Source organism: Triticum aestivum, chromosome 4A (assembly GCF_018294505.1).
Source record: "Triticum aestivum cultivar Chinese Spring chromosome 4A, IWGSC CS RefSeq v2.1, whole genome shotgun sequence".
Taxonomy (NCBI): domain Eukaryota; kingdom Viridiplantae; phylum Streptophyta; class Magnoliopsida; order Poales; family Poaceae; genus Triticum; species Triticum aestivum.
This window is the reverse complement of record NC_057803.1, coordinates 90462147-90480037: the sequence shown is the minus strand read 5'-3', so window position 1 is coordinate 90480037 and position 17891 is coordinate 90462147. Positions and strand designations below refer to the sequence as shown.

General features: G+C 48.8%; 2 protein-coding genes across 2 annotated transcripts in view; both read right to left on the bottom strand.

The window, feature by feature from the left end:
- LOC123085341 (polyubiquitin) overlaps positions 1–17891 on the bottom strand; it is a 171625-nt gene that overhangs the window by 146260 nt on the left and 7474 nt on the right. The window lies entirely within an intron of this gene.
- LOC123084657 (blue copper protein-like) lies at positions 6520–7675 on the bottom strand. Its single transcript, XM_044506134.1, has 2 exons — positions 7306–7675; positions 6520–6875 (listed from the first exon to the last, which is right to left on the bottom strand). The coding sequence occupies exons 1-2, from the start codon at positions 7673–7675 to the stop codon at positions 6520–6522; spliced, it is 726 nt and encodes a 241-aa protein (XP_044362069.1).

Genomic DNA, 17891 nt, shown 5'->3' with positions numbered 1-17891 from the left:
AAGAGACAGTGCAAGTCTTCAAACACTGAAATCGAATATTAAACAGTCTTGCAAGCAGAAGAACATTAACAACTTCCAAAGCATTCCGAAGTACATAGGCCACTTGCTGTGACTTTAGTAGTTTACAAAAGGGTCGGCAGGAGGAAAACCAGATCCTATTTTGAAGCTCCAAATGTCTCCTCCATGATGACCAGAACTCGCAGCGACCAGCGCTATGGAGGTTTCACTGGCCCGTTTCATGGACCCCAGACTCTCCAATTTGGATTCTACCTCTTCGAACGAACTAGAGGCAGCGTCAAACACATTCTCAACCTCCTGCATCACCAATGCGCTCTCAAAGAAAAATTTAAGGAAGGCAAGCTCGCCGCGGCCCCCTTGGAAATCATGAAAAACCAGCAGTTTGATACGTGACCGGATGCATTCTATGGTACCAGACTCGTGCCAGGACTTCAGGTTCAGCTTGCCAGAGGATTGATGAGGATTTATCGGTTTTTCCAGACTGAAAATTCGATCAGTCAAATGCACATGCAGTTCATCAGCTATTGATAGCAATTAGCAATATTACGATGCAAATGGAAGCCAAACGAGGTGTCAGGGGATTCACCTTGATGTGGAGCGTCTCCATGTTCGGAAAGCATATGAGGACACCGGGAACCATCTTGGCATCATTGCGGACTCCGAAACACACCTCTAAAGCCAGGATTCCCACACCTGGAACCATGGTGCTTGGACTCACCCTTGACCCAGCCTGCAAGTGCAATCACAACGCACCCAATTAAGACAAGAAAAATCACACATTTGCATTGATCACTTAGGAATTTTAAATTGAACGAATGGAAAGATGAGGCACCTTGATAATGGAGTTGCCGACCTCTAGGACGTGCCTTTGGTCCAGCTCCAAGTACCCCAACAATTGCAGCTTGGGGGCATGACCAATCTTCACCTTGGTGAAGTTGCCATTAGGGGTAAAACCTTCGGACTGGGTGAGCCGCTCAAGGCGTGGGACGTCCACCACGAAGATTTCTTCAAGGAAGCAGCCGATGATCTGCACGCACCGAAGGCTTTGGCTGACAAGGCGGAGGCAAAGCCTCAACAGATTCCCTTTGACACATAGCGTCTCGAGCACGGGGCTCCTGTCGAGGACGAAGTCCAAATCCCTGCTCTCCATGATGACGTTGCAGTGCACGAGCTCACAAAGGTTACGGAAACAGGTGGCGCTCGGGAGGCCGGCCGTGTCGGGGAACATCCAGGGGCCGAGGTAGAGGCGGGTGAGGGTGGCCACGCCCAACAGAGTGGCGGGGAGAGCGACAACGAACGGCCACCGGTGGTTTACAAGGACGAGATCCTGGACGCCCTTGTCAGCGAGGATCTGGAGCCAGCCCATGAGCAGGGCATGGAATTCATCCATGTTGCAGCTGGTGAGGTGAACGCATCGGAAGGGCCTCGGGCGTGTGTGAGGACGCTGTACATGGCGGAGGTGGCGGGAAAGAGGCCGGAGTCGACGAGGATGAGCGGGCCGGAGCGCCAGACCCCGCGCCAGCGGCGGGAGAGCGCGGCGGTGCGGACGGCGTCCTTTGCGGGGAGGCGGGGGAGATGTTGTGAAGAAGCGCATCGGGGAGGCGGCTGACGCGGTCGATGTCGTCGTGGGGAAGGAGGGCGAAGAGGCAAGGGGCGGTGGAGACAAGCGAGTCGGGGAGGGCGTGGTGGGTAGGCACGTAGGCGCGGTGGAATAGCTGTCGCACCGCGTCCTTGTTGCGGAGCAACTCGGCCGCTACCTTGTGCAAACGGGCGAAAAGGGGACACCGGGACAGGTCGTACTCCATGGTCGCCGCCGCCGCGGGAAGCCAGGGGTGGGGACGAGGGCTTTGAACGGCGCGTGCTGTCTCCGTGTGTGGACTGGAGCAGGAACGGCCCAAGGAAAGGGGAAATAAATGCCCCTCAGCTTTTTCAACCTTTTCTTTTGAGAAATTCCACATTGCAAAAACCTGAACTAACCACTTGGTGTAGACCTAGAGGACGCGCCCGCCTCTGCTGTCCTATCCGCACAAAGATCGTCGATGTAATTTTAAACGTGGGTATGCAGCCCAGATGTTAAAAAATACACTTAACATGAATACTAAGAGCAACTCCAATGGGGCGACCCATTTGGTCCGCCGCTGTCCGTTTGGGTCAGTGCGAACAGAAAAGTCAGCCCAACGCGCCGATCCAAACGGACGTGTGTCCGCTCTTAGTCCGCGAGCGACCCATTCCCGACCCATTTTTGAGCCAGATTTGCGTCGGCGCGGACACGCGGCGGACGTGCGCACGCTCGCCTCCTCCTCTCCCCAGGCCCGCTGGTCGGTGGCTCATTGGCCTCCCCCACCCCCAGCCAACAGCAACCCTCGCCCGCCTCCTTTGTTGCCTACGCCGCCGCCCTCTTTTGCCGGCGACTCTGCCAGCTGCCGCCGCCTCCACATCCACCTAGCAATGCCTCTCACTCCCTCGTCGCCCCCTCCATCACCGTCTTGCCGCCGGGGAGCAAACTGTTTCCCACCGTCGCTCCCCCCAACCGCACAGCTGCCCACGACCAAGAGGCCGCCTCGCCGCCCTGGCCAGATCCTCACCGGCACGCTTGTCGGACGCCGGCCCACTTGTCGAACGTCGGCAGGGTAGCTAGCTGGTCCGTGCGCGCCGCGACTCCCCTCGCCAGCCGTCTCCTTCTTCGACGCACGCAAGCTGTTCGACGGTTTGCCAAGGCACGAAAATGGACTTCATTGATGAGTTCTTTTTCCATAATTTCCTTTGCGACTCCGACGAGGAGGAGATATTGGCTGCCGTGTTGGTCCATTATCACCTCGACAGCTAGCGGCCGTTGTTTCGTGGCTCCATTCCGGGCCACCTTCCGGCGTTGAATCGCAATCGAGAGAGCGGGCATTTCCTTCTTTGGAAGACTACTTTGATACAACAAATACGTTGTTCAAACATCAAAAATTTCGTCGTCGTTTCCGTATGAGTAGGCATCTTTTCAACCGTATTAAAGAGGGGGTGGTCGGCTATGATGACTATTTCGAGTGCAAAGAGGATGTCGTCGACAAGATCAGTTTCTCCTCTTATCAGAAATGCACTGCCGGCATCCGAATGCTTGCATACGGAGTGCACGGTGATCTCATTGACAAGGACGTCCATATGAGTGAGTCTACATGCCTAGAGGCCATGTATAAGTTCTGCAAGGCTGTTATTGTTGTGTTTGGCTGTGAGTACTTGAGAGAGCCGACAGCTGAAGATACAACCCGTTTGTTGGCAGCATAGACTGCATGCACTGGGAGTGGAAGAACTGTCCTTCTGCTTGGCAAGTGCAGTGTAAGGGACATGTCAGGGCTTGCATTGTCATATTAGAGGCCGTGGCGTCTCAAGATCTCTGGATCTGACATTCTTTCTGTGGCATGGCTGGATCACACAATGATATCAACGTGTTTTAGCGCTCGCCTGTGTTTGTTAGGCTTGACAAAGGCAACAGCCCACCGGTGAACTTTACAGTCAACGGACACAACTACGACAAAGGATACTACCTGGGTGACGGTATCTATCCTCAGTGGACCACTATTATCAGGACAATATCCAACCCTGTCAGAGAGAAGAGGAAAAGATTTGCCCAGGAGCAAGATAGTGCCAAGAAGGATGTCGAGCGTGCCTTTGGTGTTTTGCAATCTCGATGGGGCATCGTTCGGTATCCTGCTAATACCTGGAGCACGCAGAAACTGTGGGAGGTGATGACTGCTTGTGTGATCATGCACAATATGATCGTAGAAGACGAGCGCCCGGAACATCTGTACGGTCAAGGGTTTCAGTTTCAGGGTGAGAATGTTGTGCCTGAGCATGGAGTAGCGGCAACAGTTGAACAGTTCACCCAATTCCATGAAGACATGCGTGATTGAAAAACTCACGTGCACCTGCAGAATGATTTGGTTGAGCATATGTGGGCTCATGTTGGCAACCAATAGATGTATCTTCTTTTATTCATTTGCAAAACTATGTGAAACATTTTTATTTGTAACCGGCTTGTAAAACTATAATATTTTTATTCAGTAAAACTATGTTATTTGACAATATGTTTGAATGCAAATCAATGTAAATATTGGGCGGCCAGCCGGCTACGCCTGCACATATGGGTCGGCGCGTTGGGCGTCCTGCCGACCCAAATGTAAAATAGGGCGGACGCAGGGCGGGCGGCCGATCCAAACGGACAAAAAGCGGACGAAATCGCCGTCCGTTTGGGTCGGCCCATTGGAGTTGCTCTAATGTACATCATTAGAGGGCTTAGTCATATATCATTTGTTAGCGTGTAAAATTAGCAGCAGTTTTTGAAAATAAAATATACTCCCTCTGTCTCATAATATAATTAGTGTAAAAAATACTCCTATATTACGAGGCAAAGGGAGTAGTAAGTTAGAAGGACAGTTTCCATGCTCTTTGCCATTGTACATTATCACGGATACTCTGGGATACAGTGGCTGAAGTATGGGCTCTACCGAGTATTTTCTCAGTGATGAATAGTAGGAAAGAATGGATTCTGCAAGCACTAGAACCACTGTCAGAAATTGAACGATCAATGTTTCTAATGACATTATGGCGGGCATCGCATATTCAGAATGAGGTTGTTCATCACAAGCCACCACCACCTATGGAAGCTTCCAGACGTTTTTTTGGTGAGCTATCTTGATTCCCTCATTGGCATTAAGTCAGATGTCATAGCTGATCCAAATAAGGGAAAATCTATCGTCATTTATGAAAATAATTTCAGTAGGCTGCATGTGATAATGAGTGTTGAGGCCAAGTGGATTGCTCCAAAATCTGGTTGGGTAAAACTTTCCACTGATGGGTCCTATGATGAGATGGTTCAGCTGGTGCTGGTATGGTTTTGCGATATGAGAAGGGTGCTATTATTATTTCTTCATGCAAACAACTATTTTCATGCCGTGACTCTATAGAAGCTGAATTGTGTGCTTGTATGGAAGGCCTTCCGTTAGCTATCCAATCAAGTGATCTTCCAATCATGATTGAGATGAATTATTTTATTGCAGTGAAGCTAATCCAGGCCAAGGACGTGGATAGATCTATTTATGCGTCGCTCATTAAAGAGATTAGATATCTTTTGTCTCTCTGTGATCTTGTATTACTCATATCAATCGTAGTTAGAATAAGGTTAGTGATAGCTTAGCTAAGTTTGCTCGTTTAGAGGGCAGAACCATGACTTGGATTGGATCAGGCCTTCAGTTGCTACAGAACTTTCTACGATTGATTGTATGAATTTACGAGTTGAGTAATACATATATTAAGGTCATATACTAACTCATATCAACCTTGTGGAGCTCCCTCGCCCCTTGTTTATAGCATTTTGAAATAAATTTTGCACTAACATTACTCTAAAACTGCAAAACTCGTTTTTTATGAAAAGTTCTAAGGTTCTATATTAAGCAGAGGCGGAGGACGAAAAAAATTAAGATGTGGCGAACTGTCAACTAAAAAGATTTGATGCAAAAACATAATAGTCAATTCACACTGCACCGAAGCTTTCAATGGCGTCTAGAAGACGCATGCAATGGCAGTGCCCTATCCTCCTTCGGAAAGTCTTCCTTAATTATAGCAACATATCAACTTTTGATTATCCTTTTCTCAATGTAACACACCATCAAATTATTTAGCTGTCTGGCACACCTCATACTCATCTCATATATGCGTTAAACCGAACACCGGGCCGTGTTGTGTTGGTTGTGAAGTCCGTGGCGCGTTGGCACGGGTAGTCAGTCTTTTTTTTGCGAAAGGGCACGGGTAGTCAGTCATGTACTCTTATATATATACAAGTTAAGGAAGAAAGAACCCCAAAAATGCAAGTTGCACGGACCGGCAATTTTTTCTCTGTTTTTTGGTCGCCAAGTTATGAGAGTTCCATCAAAAGATCGAGCCGCCGAGAGAATCGATCCGATTGTTCTTCAGCAGAAGTGAGCCAGTTCAGAAGAAGCGAGTGAGTTCGAGTACGTCCACACAGTGAGATGTGCATGTGGTAGGCAGTACAGAAACCAAGCTGCCTACTTGCGTGCTTCCATCTAGGTTTGCTTCGGCTAATCGAGTTGTGGTCTAAAACCAACAAGCAGTATATGCTTAAGTATTCCCGTAAAGAAAAAGTGCATGCTTACGTATAAAAAGAATTTGGTGTTGAATGGGCTTCTCCACCAGTGATATTAAGTATCACATGTCCTTACAAACGCACATTTATAAGAAAGTAGAAATACATATAAATTTTTGAAGATACTGAAGTCTTCTTCTTGATGCATCCACCGGCATCACGTCGTGAGCATAGCTCAATGCCGTCTCTGTCTCTCTGAGCCTCTACCTCGGCCACCAACTTTACAGACGACTAAGATTTTAAATTTTTCAAGCAACGAGAACAAATCTTAAAACTTGCGGACGTTGCTACAGAAGTTGCAATTTCCCTGTGTCGTTGCTGAATGCTGATTAACACCTGATGGAAATGGAGACCATTCACAGCATCAGCAAAACAGCAAAGCCAACGTTCACAGCAACCCACATGGGCACCACCTCGCCGAGCCCCCTCCCTGCCGTCCCGCCGGACAGGGGCTCGTAGTACGACGGTGGTGTTTGTGGGAGGCCGCGGCCGCGCGCCACAGTGACGTCGAACCGCATCCCCCTCCGGCAGTGCTCCCCCTCGCCGGCGTCCGAGAAGAAGTAGTTTGGGCCCTCCGCAGCTAGCATCACCGTCAAGAAGGCCTCCTCGGCCTTCCACCCGCCACCGATGGCACCACCGTCGTAGCCGCAGAGCTTGTATACCGTAGCGTTGGTCGTGTGCACGACCGTGTTATCCGTGCGGGTCCTGAAGCCTGTAAATGCAAAACGAGATGATCATGTGACCAACATGATCCCAAAAGCGACGGCAATTCTTGCTACATTCGCACCGAATTCAGTTGTTCCGAACGGGGACTAATAAGATTTGGAGTTGCCCCCTGCACATCAAAGCTAAAGGAAATGCAGTGAAAGAACACATACTCCCTCCGTCCGCGAATAAGTGTACTTCTAGCTTTTGTCTTAAATCAAAGTTTTAAAATTTTGACCAACTATATAAAAAAAATAGTAACATATATGATATCAAATTGATATATTATGAAAATACATTTCAAAACAGATCTAGTGATACTAATTTAGTGTCATAAGTGCTGCTACTTTTTTCCATAAGGTTGGTCAAAGTTTTAAAACTTTGACTTAAGACAAAAGCTAGAAGTACACTTATTCGCGGACGGAGGGAGAAGGTGCCGAGGTAGAAGGTGCGGTAAAAGGTGCGGTTGGCTGCCCAGGCCGAGTAGTTGGCCGCCGAGGCATTCGCCTTGCCGTCAAACAACCACCCGGCACCGTCGCCGACGGTGTGGTTCGTGCCGAACGGTGGCAGTGCCGACGCCGTCGTGTTCCGGCTCGCCGTCGCATTGGCTGAAGCTGCCTTGACTGTTGGGGAGACGGCACCGAGGAGTAATCCTACTGCCATGGACGTTGCTACAAGATAGCTCATGGCATGCATCGTGGGAGGAAATTGCTGATGCCTAAGCTGCTGCAACCTGTGTTCGTACTCGACTGCTAAGTTGCTGATAAGTCTTGTACTAATCTGGTTGTAAACTGACATGATTACCATTGTAGCGCATGATTATTTTTTGGGATGTCAACGGTGTATTCTCCGGCACCCAGATGGGGTCGGCGCCGTCCTGGGATTACTGGTGCAGGAACCTAGGTACTCCTGCATGGCCGGTGATGAGATCCATACACAAGTACTTTAAATAACTGATCCTAGTGTTTGTCTGAATTGCCTGGACCTTTGGCGTCCTAAGCGGGGTTTTTTAATGGCAAATGCTACCAATGTATTCTTTCTCAGACCCGCAATGAAAAACTACATGTGAGGGTTGACGCCTTTTTCTCAGGGATATGAGCTGTCTTATGGCATTTCTAACCAATCCCTTATAACAGCATTCACAAAAAAAAAATCCCTTATAACAGGCTGTTTTACTCTAACCGGCACCTAGCCGACCCCCAATCCGTGAGGAGGAGTATAATTTTTACGTATTTCGTCCCTAAATTTCTCTCTATATTTACTCCGCCTGAAGATGGCCGAGTATAATTATTCTTCAACCAAAGACCTCCTTGTGGCCGGCCGGCAACTCACGTGAAGCTCCCATGGCCTCGCTTGTGACCTTGGGCCTCGCCGGCGACCTCACCAATGATCCCTGCCTGTACTGCTAGTGGTACGGCCACTAAATGCTTTTTTTGAAACGAAGGCTCAAGAAGAGCCTGACTTTGAATTAACAAAGCCATCAACCGGCCAGGATTACAAGAACAACCGCTTACAATGCAAAGAAAAAGAAACCGAGCGACGGATACAAGGAACTCAAGCAAAACAACTCAAGGCAGCATCAGAGTGAGCCAAGGCAACACCACGCTGCTACCAACACCCTACTGGACGACCTACACCAACAGAACAAAACTAGGGTCTTGGGAGGAATGCACCACCGCGCAAGCTTCGTGATAACAGCCACCCTCGGAGCCAGCCATGGACCAGACCATCATCTGTTACTGCCTCTGCAAAGGGCCCCTACCCCTTCATCCTGGCTCGAAGGATGCCGTACCGGTAGACGGCAGCTCGGTTCACCCCAGAACCCAAATGGATGGCCTCCAAGATGCAGGGAGAAGAGACTAGAGTAGGACCGCAGGCACAGGGCACACTACAAACAAGCACCATCGTTGTCTGCGGCTCAGCCGCACCAAAGGGCGAGAGCTGCCGGCCACAGTCGCAGAAGCAAGGGAAGCAGCGATAAGTAGATCAAAGGCCAGCGCTGGATTCGCTGGAGCACAATGCTCCCACCAATGGTATATCGTTGTCGCCGAAGAGGGGAACCCGATCCCCTCTTGCCCAGGCTCGTGGGCATCGACCCACCGGCGAACTCGTCAGGGACCCTCCAGCCGGCATCCTATGAAGACCAATCCAAGCTGTCTCCCGCCACCATCACACCCACAACCAAACTCTCTCGCCGCCCCTGCAATCCTCGGACGGTGCCTCCAAGAAGGAACAAGACACGGACATGCCGTCGCCGCCCTAAGCAGGGGACCTAGGCTTTCACCTAGCATGCGGCGGAAGGAGGGGGAAGATCCACACCACAACCTCCAAGGAGGGGAACGTCGCCCAAGGCGTCGCCTTTGGTGTGACCGTCGCGCCGGCCAGGGGTTTCCCCTGGATCCAACCCCGCCCGATGAGATCCGCGCAGCCAGCAACCAGGAGCAGCGGCCTAAGCCACCAGGACCTAGATCTGACGAAGGAAGGAGCAGATTGGGGCGGAGGGGATGGGCTTCATCAGCGGCATACCTGCGGGGAGGGATGCACACCAGCGACCTCCGACCGCCGCCACCTCGTCACCCGCGAGACCAAGGGGGCGCCGAGCTCGCACCGGCAGGGCGGCCCGCCGCCAGGGCCACCCCACCTTCACCTGTCGGGGCGGCGCCGAGGCCCTGCCCGAGACGAGCAGCCGCCGAATCCCCGCCGCCACCTTCATCAGTGTCGAGCGTGCGTGCCGGAGCACACCTCAGGCGGCGACGGAGAGGAAGGAGGGGGAGGAGGGGGCGCGGCTGTGGTGACTAGGGTTGCTCCCGGGTCGCCTCGGAGGAGACGACGCGGGGGAGGGGGGCTGTCGTTCTACGGCCACTAAATGCTGCTGCTGCGTGTTGTTGTTGCTCGCCGCCGTCGGTGTGTGCTATTTCTCCTACTGCTCGCTGTCGTTGGTGTGTGTTGCTGCTGTTGCTACTCAGCGTGCTGCTACTGCTGTTGCTCGCCGCTGCTCCTCCCCGCTGCGTGCTGCTGCTGCTTGCCGCCGCTGGCACACTGCTGCTGCTCCTCCCAGTTGTGTGCCTTTGCTGCTGCTGATGCTCGCCGCCGGCGTGGTCACCATGGTTGCCACTCGCTGCGGAGGTGCATAGCAAGTGTTCGCCGAAATGTATGAGCCAAATTTAAGTTTACTCCATTATATATAGGGGATCGGCTAGGTCCGGCCAAAACTTATTCGAGTAAATATATTCCACTAAGGTTTAATCCAATGTTTACTCCTCTATTTTTAAGGGATAGGTTAGAAATGTTCTTAATGGTAATTCGTTGTAAATCTCCAGGTTTTTTGCATTTTTTCTCTTTTTTGAAACTTGGGTTTTCCAGATCTTAAAAGGGGGGAGTGATGGCACACGTATGGGAGGCTTACGGGGTTTCTACGGGTTGATTGGAAATCAATGTCACGTGTAAGATTGTAGTTGGATTGGAGGAGCAATGCTACACGCACATGTAGATTTTTACTGAATTTTACAGGGATGCTTAGCTGGGATAAATTGATTGGAAGAAAAGGTGATGAGGGCCCCATGCCCCTTAAAAATCAAGGGGTGAAGATTAGTTAATGAATGATATTCCTGTAAAATCGCCGTATTCCTCTGTTGGTATAGAATTTTTCGGATTTGAGCCCCATCCCCTGAAAATCAGAAAAGCGGGGGGAGGGGGATTTGCACTTCGCTTACTCATTTTCCAACCACGGGCTTCCTGCGCTTCACGGATCTGACTCCATGCAGTTGGACCGTTCGGGCCGGCTATGTGCCCCACCGGAGCAGACCACCTTCAACGGGCTCTTAGTAGTATGGTTGCTCGTCGCGACTCAAAGACAACCATCTGTATTTGAGAGAGTAATTATGTAATCATGGTTTACACCCAGCAGGATGTTACAACGAGGTAATTAAACAGGACATGAACTGTGAATCTCAGATGATATGGCTATATGAGTAGTGAGAAGTTGATTCAATGACAAATGTCACTTCAGTACCTCTTGTACTTGTTCTTCTTTGGCCTCAACTGTAAATAATAGTTTGTACACAATACATCAGATAAGAAAAATGAATAGATTATTCAGTAATTCACATCAATTGTATCTAAATAAATATAAATATCCAATAGTAGCTGTCAAAACCTAGAAGTTCCTATTTGTACGAAAATGTTTTGTCATGGGAGTGTTAGTGTGGATGGAACACACGCCCCTACAGTGCATACCAGAAGGAAAAAAAATCAGGGTCGTCACATAAAAAAAGAGCAGGGGAGTTGGAAAGTATGTTAAATGGAGTAAAATGTTGTATACGACACTATGACTAAAGCATGCATCATGAGCCACGACGGTCCACCTTCCCTCTCGTTAGGGTTTCACTTCCTTTCGGCGGCGATCTTCGCTGCGCGTAGAGAAATTTTTTCCCTACCTCTGCTCGCTGGTTACGCTCTGTCTATTGACGGGGGTGACGTTTCTGGTTCCCTCTCCCACCAGTTGGGCGACGAACTAGCGGCGGCTGGTTGGTTAGGGTTAGGTCACAGCCCGGCAGAGAATCATCTTCGGGTAAGGGTACAAGGAGATGGTGGCTGAAGCTTCTGGATCAGGTGATCCAGACGATCTGGCAGAGATGATGAAGGAATTGGGGCTCTCTGAGGAAGATCTGGATGATGTGGTGGTGGATCAGGGATCCGTTCCGCCTGAAACAACCCGCTGGATGGCGGTGGCCAGGGTTAACACAGAGAAGGAGTACAACCAGTTTTGGTTCTATAAGAACATGCGCGCAGCCTGGAACCTTGAGCAAAAAGTCAACATCCGTCCCCTAGAAGACAACTTGTACACCCTCCAATTTGCATGTTTGGGGGATTGGGAGCGAGTAATGATGGATGGTCCATGGGCGTTTCAAGGGGATGCAGTGGTTATAGCACCATATGATGGTTTCTCAAAGCCGTCGTCAATCAAGCTAGACAGGTTGGAGATATGGGCTCAGATACATATTTCCCAGAGGGTTATGTTTCTCAGATCCCATCGTTGGCGTCGAAACTCGGGGAGTTCATCTATGCTGAACCAGCCTCTCATGATTTTGAAGGCAACTTCTTCAGGGTCCAGGTCAAGATTGATGTGGAGAAGCCCTTGAGGAATGCCGTGTCGCTCAAGGTGGGCGAAAAAAGGATGATTTTCTGCATGAAGTACGAGCGTTTGCCGAACTGGTGTGCGGTATGCGGGAAGCTTGGACACTTGTACAAGGAACATGGAGACGGTATCCACCCTCCGTCAGCTTTGGTTTTCAAGAACTTGAAGGCAGACTGGTTTAGGGGCGCAGGACCGGGTCCCGGTAAAGCTAGGAATGGAAGCAAGGGGAAATCTAAAGAAAAGAAACACCGGGCCGGAAACTATTCTGGTATGGATGAACACATGGTAGATGCGGAAGGAAATAGAAAGCGCACACAAGTCTCGGAAGTGATAGCTAACATCCAAGGGGGATATAAGTCTAAACCCAAGGGAGATGAGATTCTTGCACTCCCCACGCCACAGATCCCATTGAGCCCGCCCCCAAAGCAGGACCCGAAACGGGCTCGGGTGGACATAGCAGATGACAAGGGAAATCAACTCCAGAGCAGCATCAGGAGACTGGGCAACGACACAGAAGCAACATCGGTGGGCTCCCGAGAGGAGTACCGCCAGGCACAATGAGTATCTTGAGCTGGAACTGCCGCGATGCGGGCAAAGCCGCGATAGTCCGAGAACTTCGCGATTTAGCGAAGAAGTTTGTCCCTGCCCTGCTTTGTATTGTCGAAACTCAGCTAGATGGAGCTCGGGTAGAAAATTTAGCAAATTCTCTTGGTTTTGATAATTCCTTTGCTGTTAGTAGCCAAGGCCGGAGCGGAGGCCTTGGCATTTTCTAGAACAATCCAATAAAAGTCGAAATTTTGGGTTGCTCGGTGTATCATATTGACTGCTCTATAGATGAACCAGGTACTGATAAATGGCGTGCATCTTGCTTCTATGGAGAGGCACGTACACACCTGAGGCACCAAACATGGGACACCATGAAGGGAATAGCAAGTTTGAGCGAGCTCCCGTGGGTGTGTATAGGCGATTTTAATGAAGTCCTATGTCCAAATGAACAAGAAGGTATTGGAGAATGAAGCAATGCTCAAATTCAGGGTTTTCGTGACGCGGTCGATGCTTGCATGTTAATGGATTTGGGCTATGAAGGCAATTTCTGGACGTTTGACACAAAAGTGACCGGGGGAAGCTATACAAGGCTTCGACTGGACCGGGCCCTGGTGTCGGCCAAGCTTAGTGCACAGCACCCGGAGGCTAATCTCAGACACTTAACGGCAGCTGGCTCAGACCACTGTCTGATTCTGTTGAACCTGGTCGGGGACGGCCTTCTGCTAAACCTCCATTCAGGTACGAGGTGATGTGGGAGTCTCACGACTCGTGGAAAGAAACTATCATCCAACAATGGAGCCAGGAGCAGTTTTCCTAACTATGGAGGGACTCAGGGAGAAATTAGAAGCAATATCAAGCAACCTGGGGCGATGGAACAAGGAAACTTTTGGATCTGTCCGAAAAGAAATAAAACACCTCAACGCTGAGCTGCATCGTTTGAGGGGGGAGACAACCAGGATAGGACCAACGCATGCTGAGCTGAAAATAAATGAGAAACTTGTTGAACTATACCATCAGGAAGAAATCATGTGGAGGCAACGGTCACATATACAGTGGCTAGCGGAGGGTGACAAGAATACACGCTTCTTCCATATGAGAGCCAGCATGCGGAGGAAGAAAAACATGATTAAAACACTGGCCAATGCTCTTGGAGTGATGGTTGAGGACAAAGCAGAACTAAAAGGTATGGTGTCTGACTTCTATAAAAATCTCTACACTTTCGAGGGAGTTACAGGGATCGATCAAGTATTACAACATGTTCCTGTCAAGGTTACTGAAGCCATGAACGAACAGCTCACAGCACCATACACAAATGAAGAAGTGAAAATTGCACTCTTTCAGATGTTCCCCGCTAAGGCACTGGGGCCAGATGGATTTCCAGCACATTTTTATCAGCGGCACTGGGACCTATGTGGGAAGGAGGTAACTAAGGCAGTATTGAGGATTGTTAGAGGGGAGGAGAGTGCAGCATGTGTGAATGACACGGTACTGGTTCTCATCCCCAAGGTGATCAATCCAACTCTTCTATCCCAATTTCGCCCTATTAGCTTGTGTAATGTTATTTACAAAATAGCTTCAAAGGTCGTAGCAAACAGGCTTAAAGTGCTTCTACCAGACATCATATCAGAAGAGCAATATGCGTTTGTTCCGGGCAGACTGATAACTAATAACATTATATGTGCATATGAATGTCTACATTTTATGAAGCAAAGCAAGGCGAAGTCAAATAGCTATTGTGTGTTGAAACTGGATATGATGAAAGCTTATGACAGATTTGAATGGTCTTATCTCCAAGCGATTATGATAAAGCTAGGGTTCAACCAAGTATGGGTGGACACAGTTATGGGGATGATCAGCTCCGTTTCATTCTCGGTTCAGTTTAATGGTGAGAGGCTTGAGAATTTTTTGTCGTCTCGTGGCATCCGACAGGGAGACCCGATCTCCCCTACCTCTTCTTGATCGTAGCAGAGGGCCTTTCGTGCCTTTTAAAGTCCAGTTCTCGATCATTAGCACTCAGTGGGATCAAGGTGGCACCCACAGCTTAGGCTGTTAACCACCTTCTCTTCGCCGATGATAGCCTATTGTTGTTCAAGTCAAGTGTGGAGGGGGCGGCAGAGGTGTCAAACCTGATGGATATGTATTGTAATGCCTCAAGACAGAGGGTAAATCATGATAAATCCTCTATATTCTTGAGCGACCGATACTTGGGAATGCCAACAGATGTGGGACAGTCAAAGATGGGTACCTTCAGATATCTTCGAGACAGGGTTTGGGAGAAGGTGAAAGGATGGATGCAAAAATTGCTGTCAGCAGCGGGTAAGGAGGTACTCATTAAGGCGGTGGCTCAAGCATTGCCAGTCTACTCTATGGCTTGCTTCAGGATCCCACGAGGCCTATGTGAGAATATCACATCTATTATTCGTCAGTTTTGGTGGGGAAGCAAAGCGGGCAAGAGGAAGCCTAATTGGGTCGCCTGGGATGTCATGACGAGACCAAAACACTTGGGTGGTCTCGGTTTCTGCGATATGGAGATCTTCAATCTTGCTCTACTAGCTAGACAAGCCTGGCGTGTCCTTACCGAGCCCGAATCTCTGAGTGCGAGAATACTTAAGGCGGCATACTTCCCGGAGACCACGCTGCTCGATGCTGAACTTGGCGGGAGGCCGTCTCAAATATGGAGGGGGTTTTTGGACGGACGGGATATGCTGAGACTTGGTATAATACGAAGAATCGGGAATGGGCAAACCACACATATATGGAGCCATAACTGGTTGCCTCGACCAGGTATGATGAGACCCATCTCTTCGAGGATCCCAACGCCACCGATCATGGTCTCTGAATTGATCTCTACGGCAACTGCAACATGGAACGAATCACTGGTCAGGTCGGTTTTCTTACCAATCGATGCGGAGGCAGTTCTTAGTATTCCTCTCTGTACAAGGAATATAAATGATTTTTGGGCTTGGAGTGGTGAGAAGAAGGGATGCTTTTCAGTTAAATCGGCTTATAGGCTGATCATGAACACCAAGCTTGCAAGGGAATCTTGGATAGATGAGGAGGAAGGGACCTCGCGGGCAGGGCAGGATAGCAGCGCTTGGTCAACACTCTGGAAGGTCAATTTGCCACCTAAGATCAAATTCTTCCTATGGCATTTGGCTAGAAGTTCCATCCCGACAGCTGATGTGCTAGCTCATAGACACATGGGTGACTCGCTGGCATGTAAACTTTGTGGTGCCATGGATTCGTGGAGACACACGATGCTTGATTGCACACACGCTCGCTGTGTATGGGCGCTTGCGGAAGACGAACTGATCCAGATGATGTGCCAACACACAGCCGTAGACCCACGTGAGTGGTTGTTCTCTCTGAATGAAGCGCTGACCACAGATCAGTTGATGAGGATGGCAATTACATTGTGGGCGGTTTGGAGTGCAAAGAGGAAAGCAGTCTATGAGGATCTACATCAATCTCCCATGTCAACACACATGTTTATACAACGATACATCAGTGATTTCCAGGTTCAGCCCCATGCCACACCAATCAGAAATAGCACCCAGCCACAAAGACCGAAGAGATGGTTACGGCCACCTAGCAACATGTCCAAGCTTAATGTTGATGCAGCCGTGGCAGAGAGACGAGGGGTTGGAGCCATTGCCGCTATAGCCAGGGACGAGAATGGCATGTTCCTGGGAGCTTCTTCGTTGGGATTCCGAGCTATCACCAATCCAACTGCCCTTGAAGCGTTGGCGGTACGGGAGGCTTTGGCTCTTTCCGAAGATCTCCAACTTCAGAATATTCATGTGGCTTCTGATTGTAAGGAGGTTATTGATAGCATCAAGCAGAAGAGTGGAGCGGAATATGGAGCGATTGTGCATGAAATCTTAGTTTATTCTACTAGCTTTAATTCTTGCAATTTTGTTCATAAAAATAGGAGCTCCAATATGGAGGCTCGCAATTTAGCGAAGCATGCTTTGAATTTAGGGATGGGCCGCCGTGTGTGGTTAGGCCATCCCGGGAACCTCTCTTTCATCCCGGTCCAACTGGTGACGACTTAATAAAGCTTCATAAATTGTCTCAAAAAAATCTGTATTTGAGAGAGTAATTATGTAATCATGGTTTACACCCAGCAGGATGTTACAACGAGGTAATTAAACAGGACATGAACGGTGAATCTCAGATGATATGGCTATATGAGTAGTGAGAAGTTGATTCATTGACAAATGGCACTTCAGTACCTCCTGTACTTGTTCTTCTTTGGCCTCAACTGTAAATAATAGTTTGCACACAATACATCAGATAAGAAAAATGAATAGATTATTCAGTAATTCACATCAATTGTATCTAAATAAATATAAATATCCAATAGTAGCTGTCAAAACCTAGAAGTTCCTATTTGTACGAAAATGTTTTGTCATGAGAGTGTTAGTGTGGATGGAACACATGCCCCTACAGTGCATACCAGAAGAAAAAAAATCAGGGTCGTCACATAAAAAAAGAGCAGGGGAGTTGGGAAGTCTGTTAAATGGAGTAAAATGTTGTATACGACACTATGACTAGAGCATGCATCATGAAAGAATTAATTTTATTTTTAATCAAAAAATAATAATTTTATTTCTGAATATCGTCGGTGATGAACCGTATTCTAACAAGATCTATGAGGCAAAGAACATGATTTCTTTCTTCCATAAAGGGACAATGGATGAAGTTTCACCTGGTTGCTGTGGCCACACTTCTTCTTGCGGCAGTTTGTAGCTCTAAGAAGCAGCCGAGCATAGCACCTGCAAGAGAATAGTGACAAAACGCTAATTAGGACAATCACAACCCTATGATACGCAAAGACCACGATGGAACCTCCTTCTAGAAGAAGAAAAAAGGTTGATAATCGCTCCTACATAGTTGCATTGCATCACATCTACACTTACCTCTTAGGGTACACATCACCAACTTACTTGTCAAGAGCTAAATCATGTACACGAACACAACAATTAGGAAATGGTGTGACGGGATAGACAATGCCTACTTTTATCACATGTAATGATCGATGTGAGTCACATGTAATCATGTACACACGCAGGCAATTGTGTGAAGAACAGCTAAATAAGTTGGGGCTTACGCACCAGGAAGGGCTTGGCGAAGGTCGTCTTTGTTTTTCATGAGAGGTTCCATTAAGGTTAGTGGTTGCTAATCAACGAGTTTTTGGGAAGATAATTGGTTAGGTGACACTTCATTAGCTCTTCAATATCTGACCCTTTATAATATTATAGTTAGGAAGGAGGCCACGGTGGCAGCTGTCTTGGGGCTAGCCCATTGAATAGTTAATTTAGCGGAGCCTTACTCAGT

Coding starts and splice junctions, on each gene's coding strand:
- LOC123084657 (XM_044506134.1), bottom strand. CDS start 7,675: ATGGTAATCATGTCAGTTTACAACCAGATTAGTACAAGACTTATCAGC. Junction 6,876..7,305: donor TTACCGCACCTTCTACCTCG/GCACCTTCTCCC, acceptor TTGCATTTACAG/GCTTCAGGACCCGCACGGAT.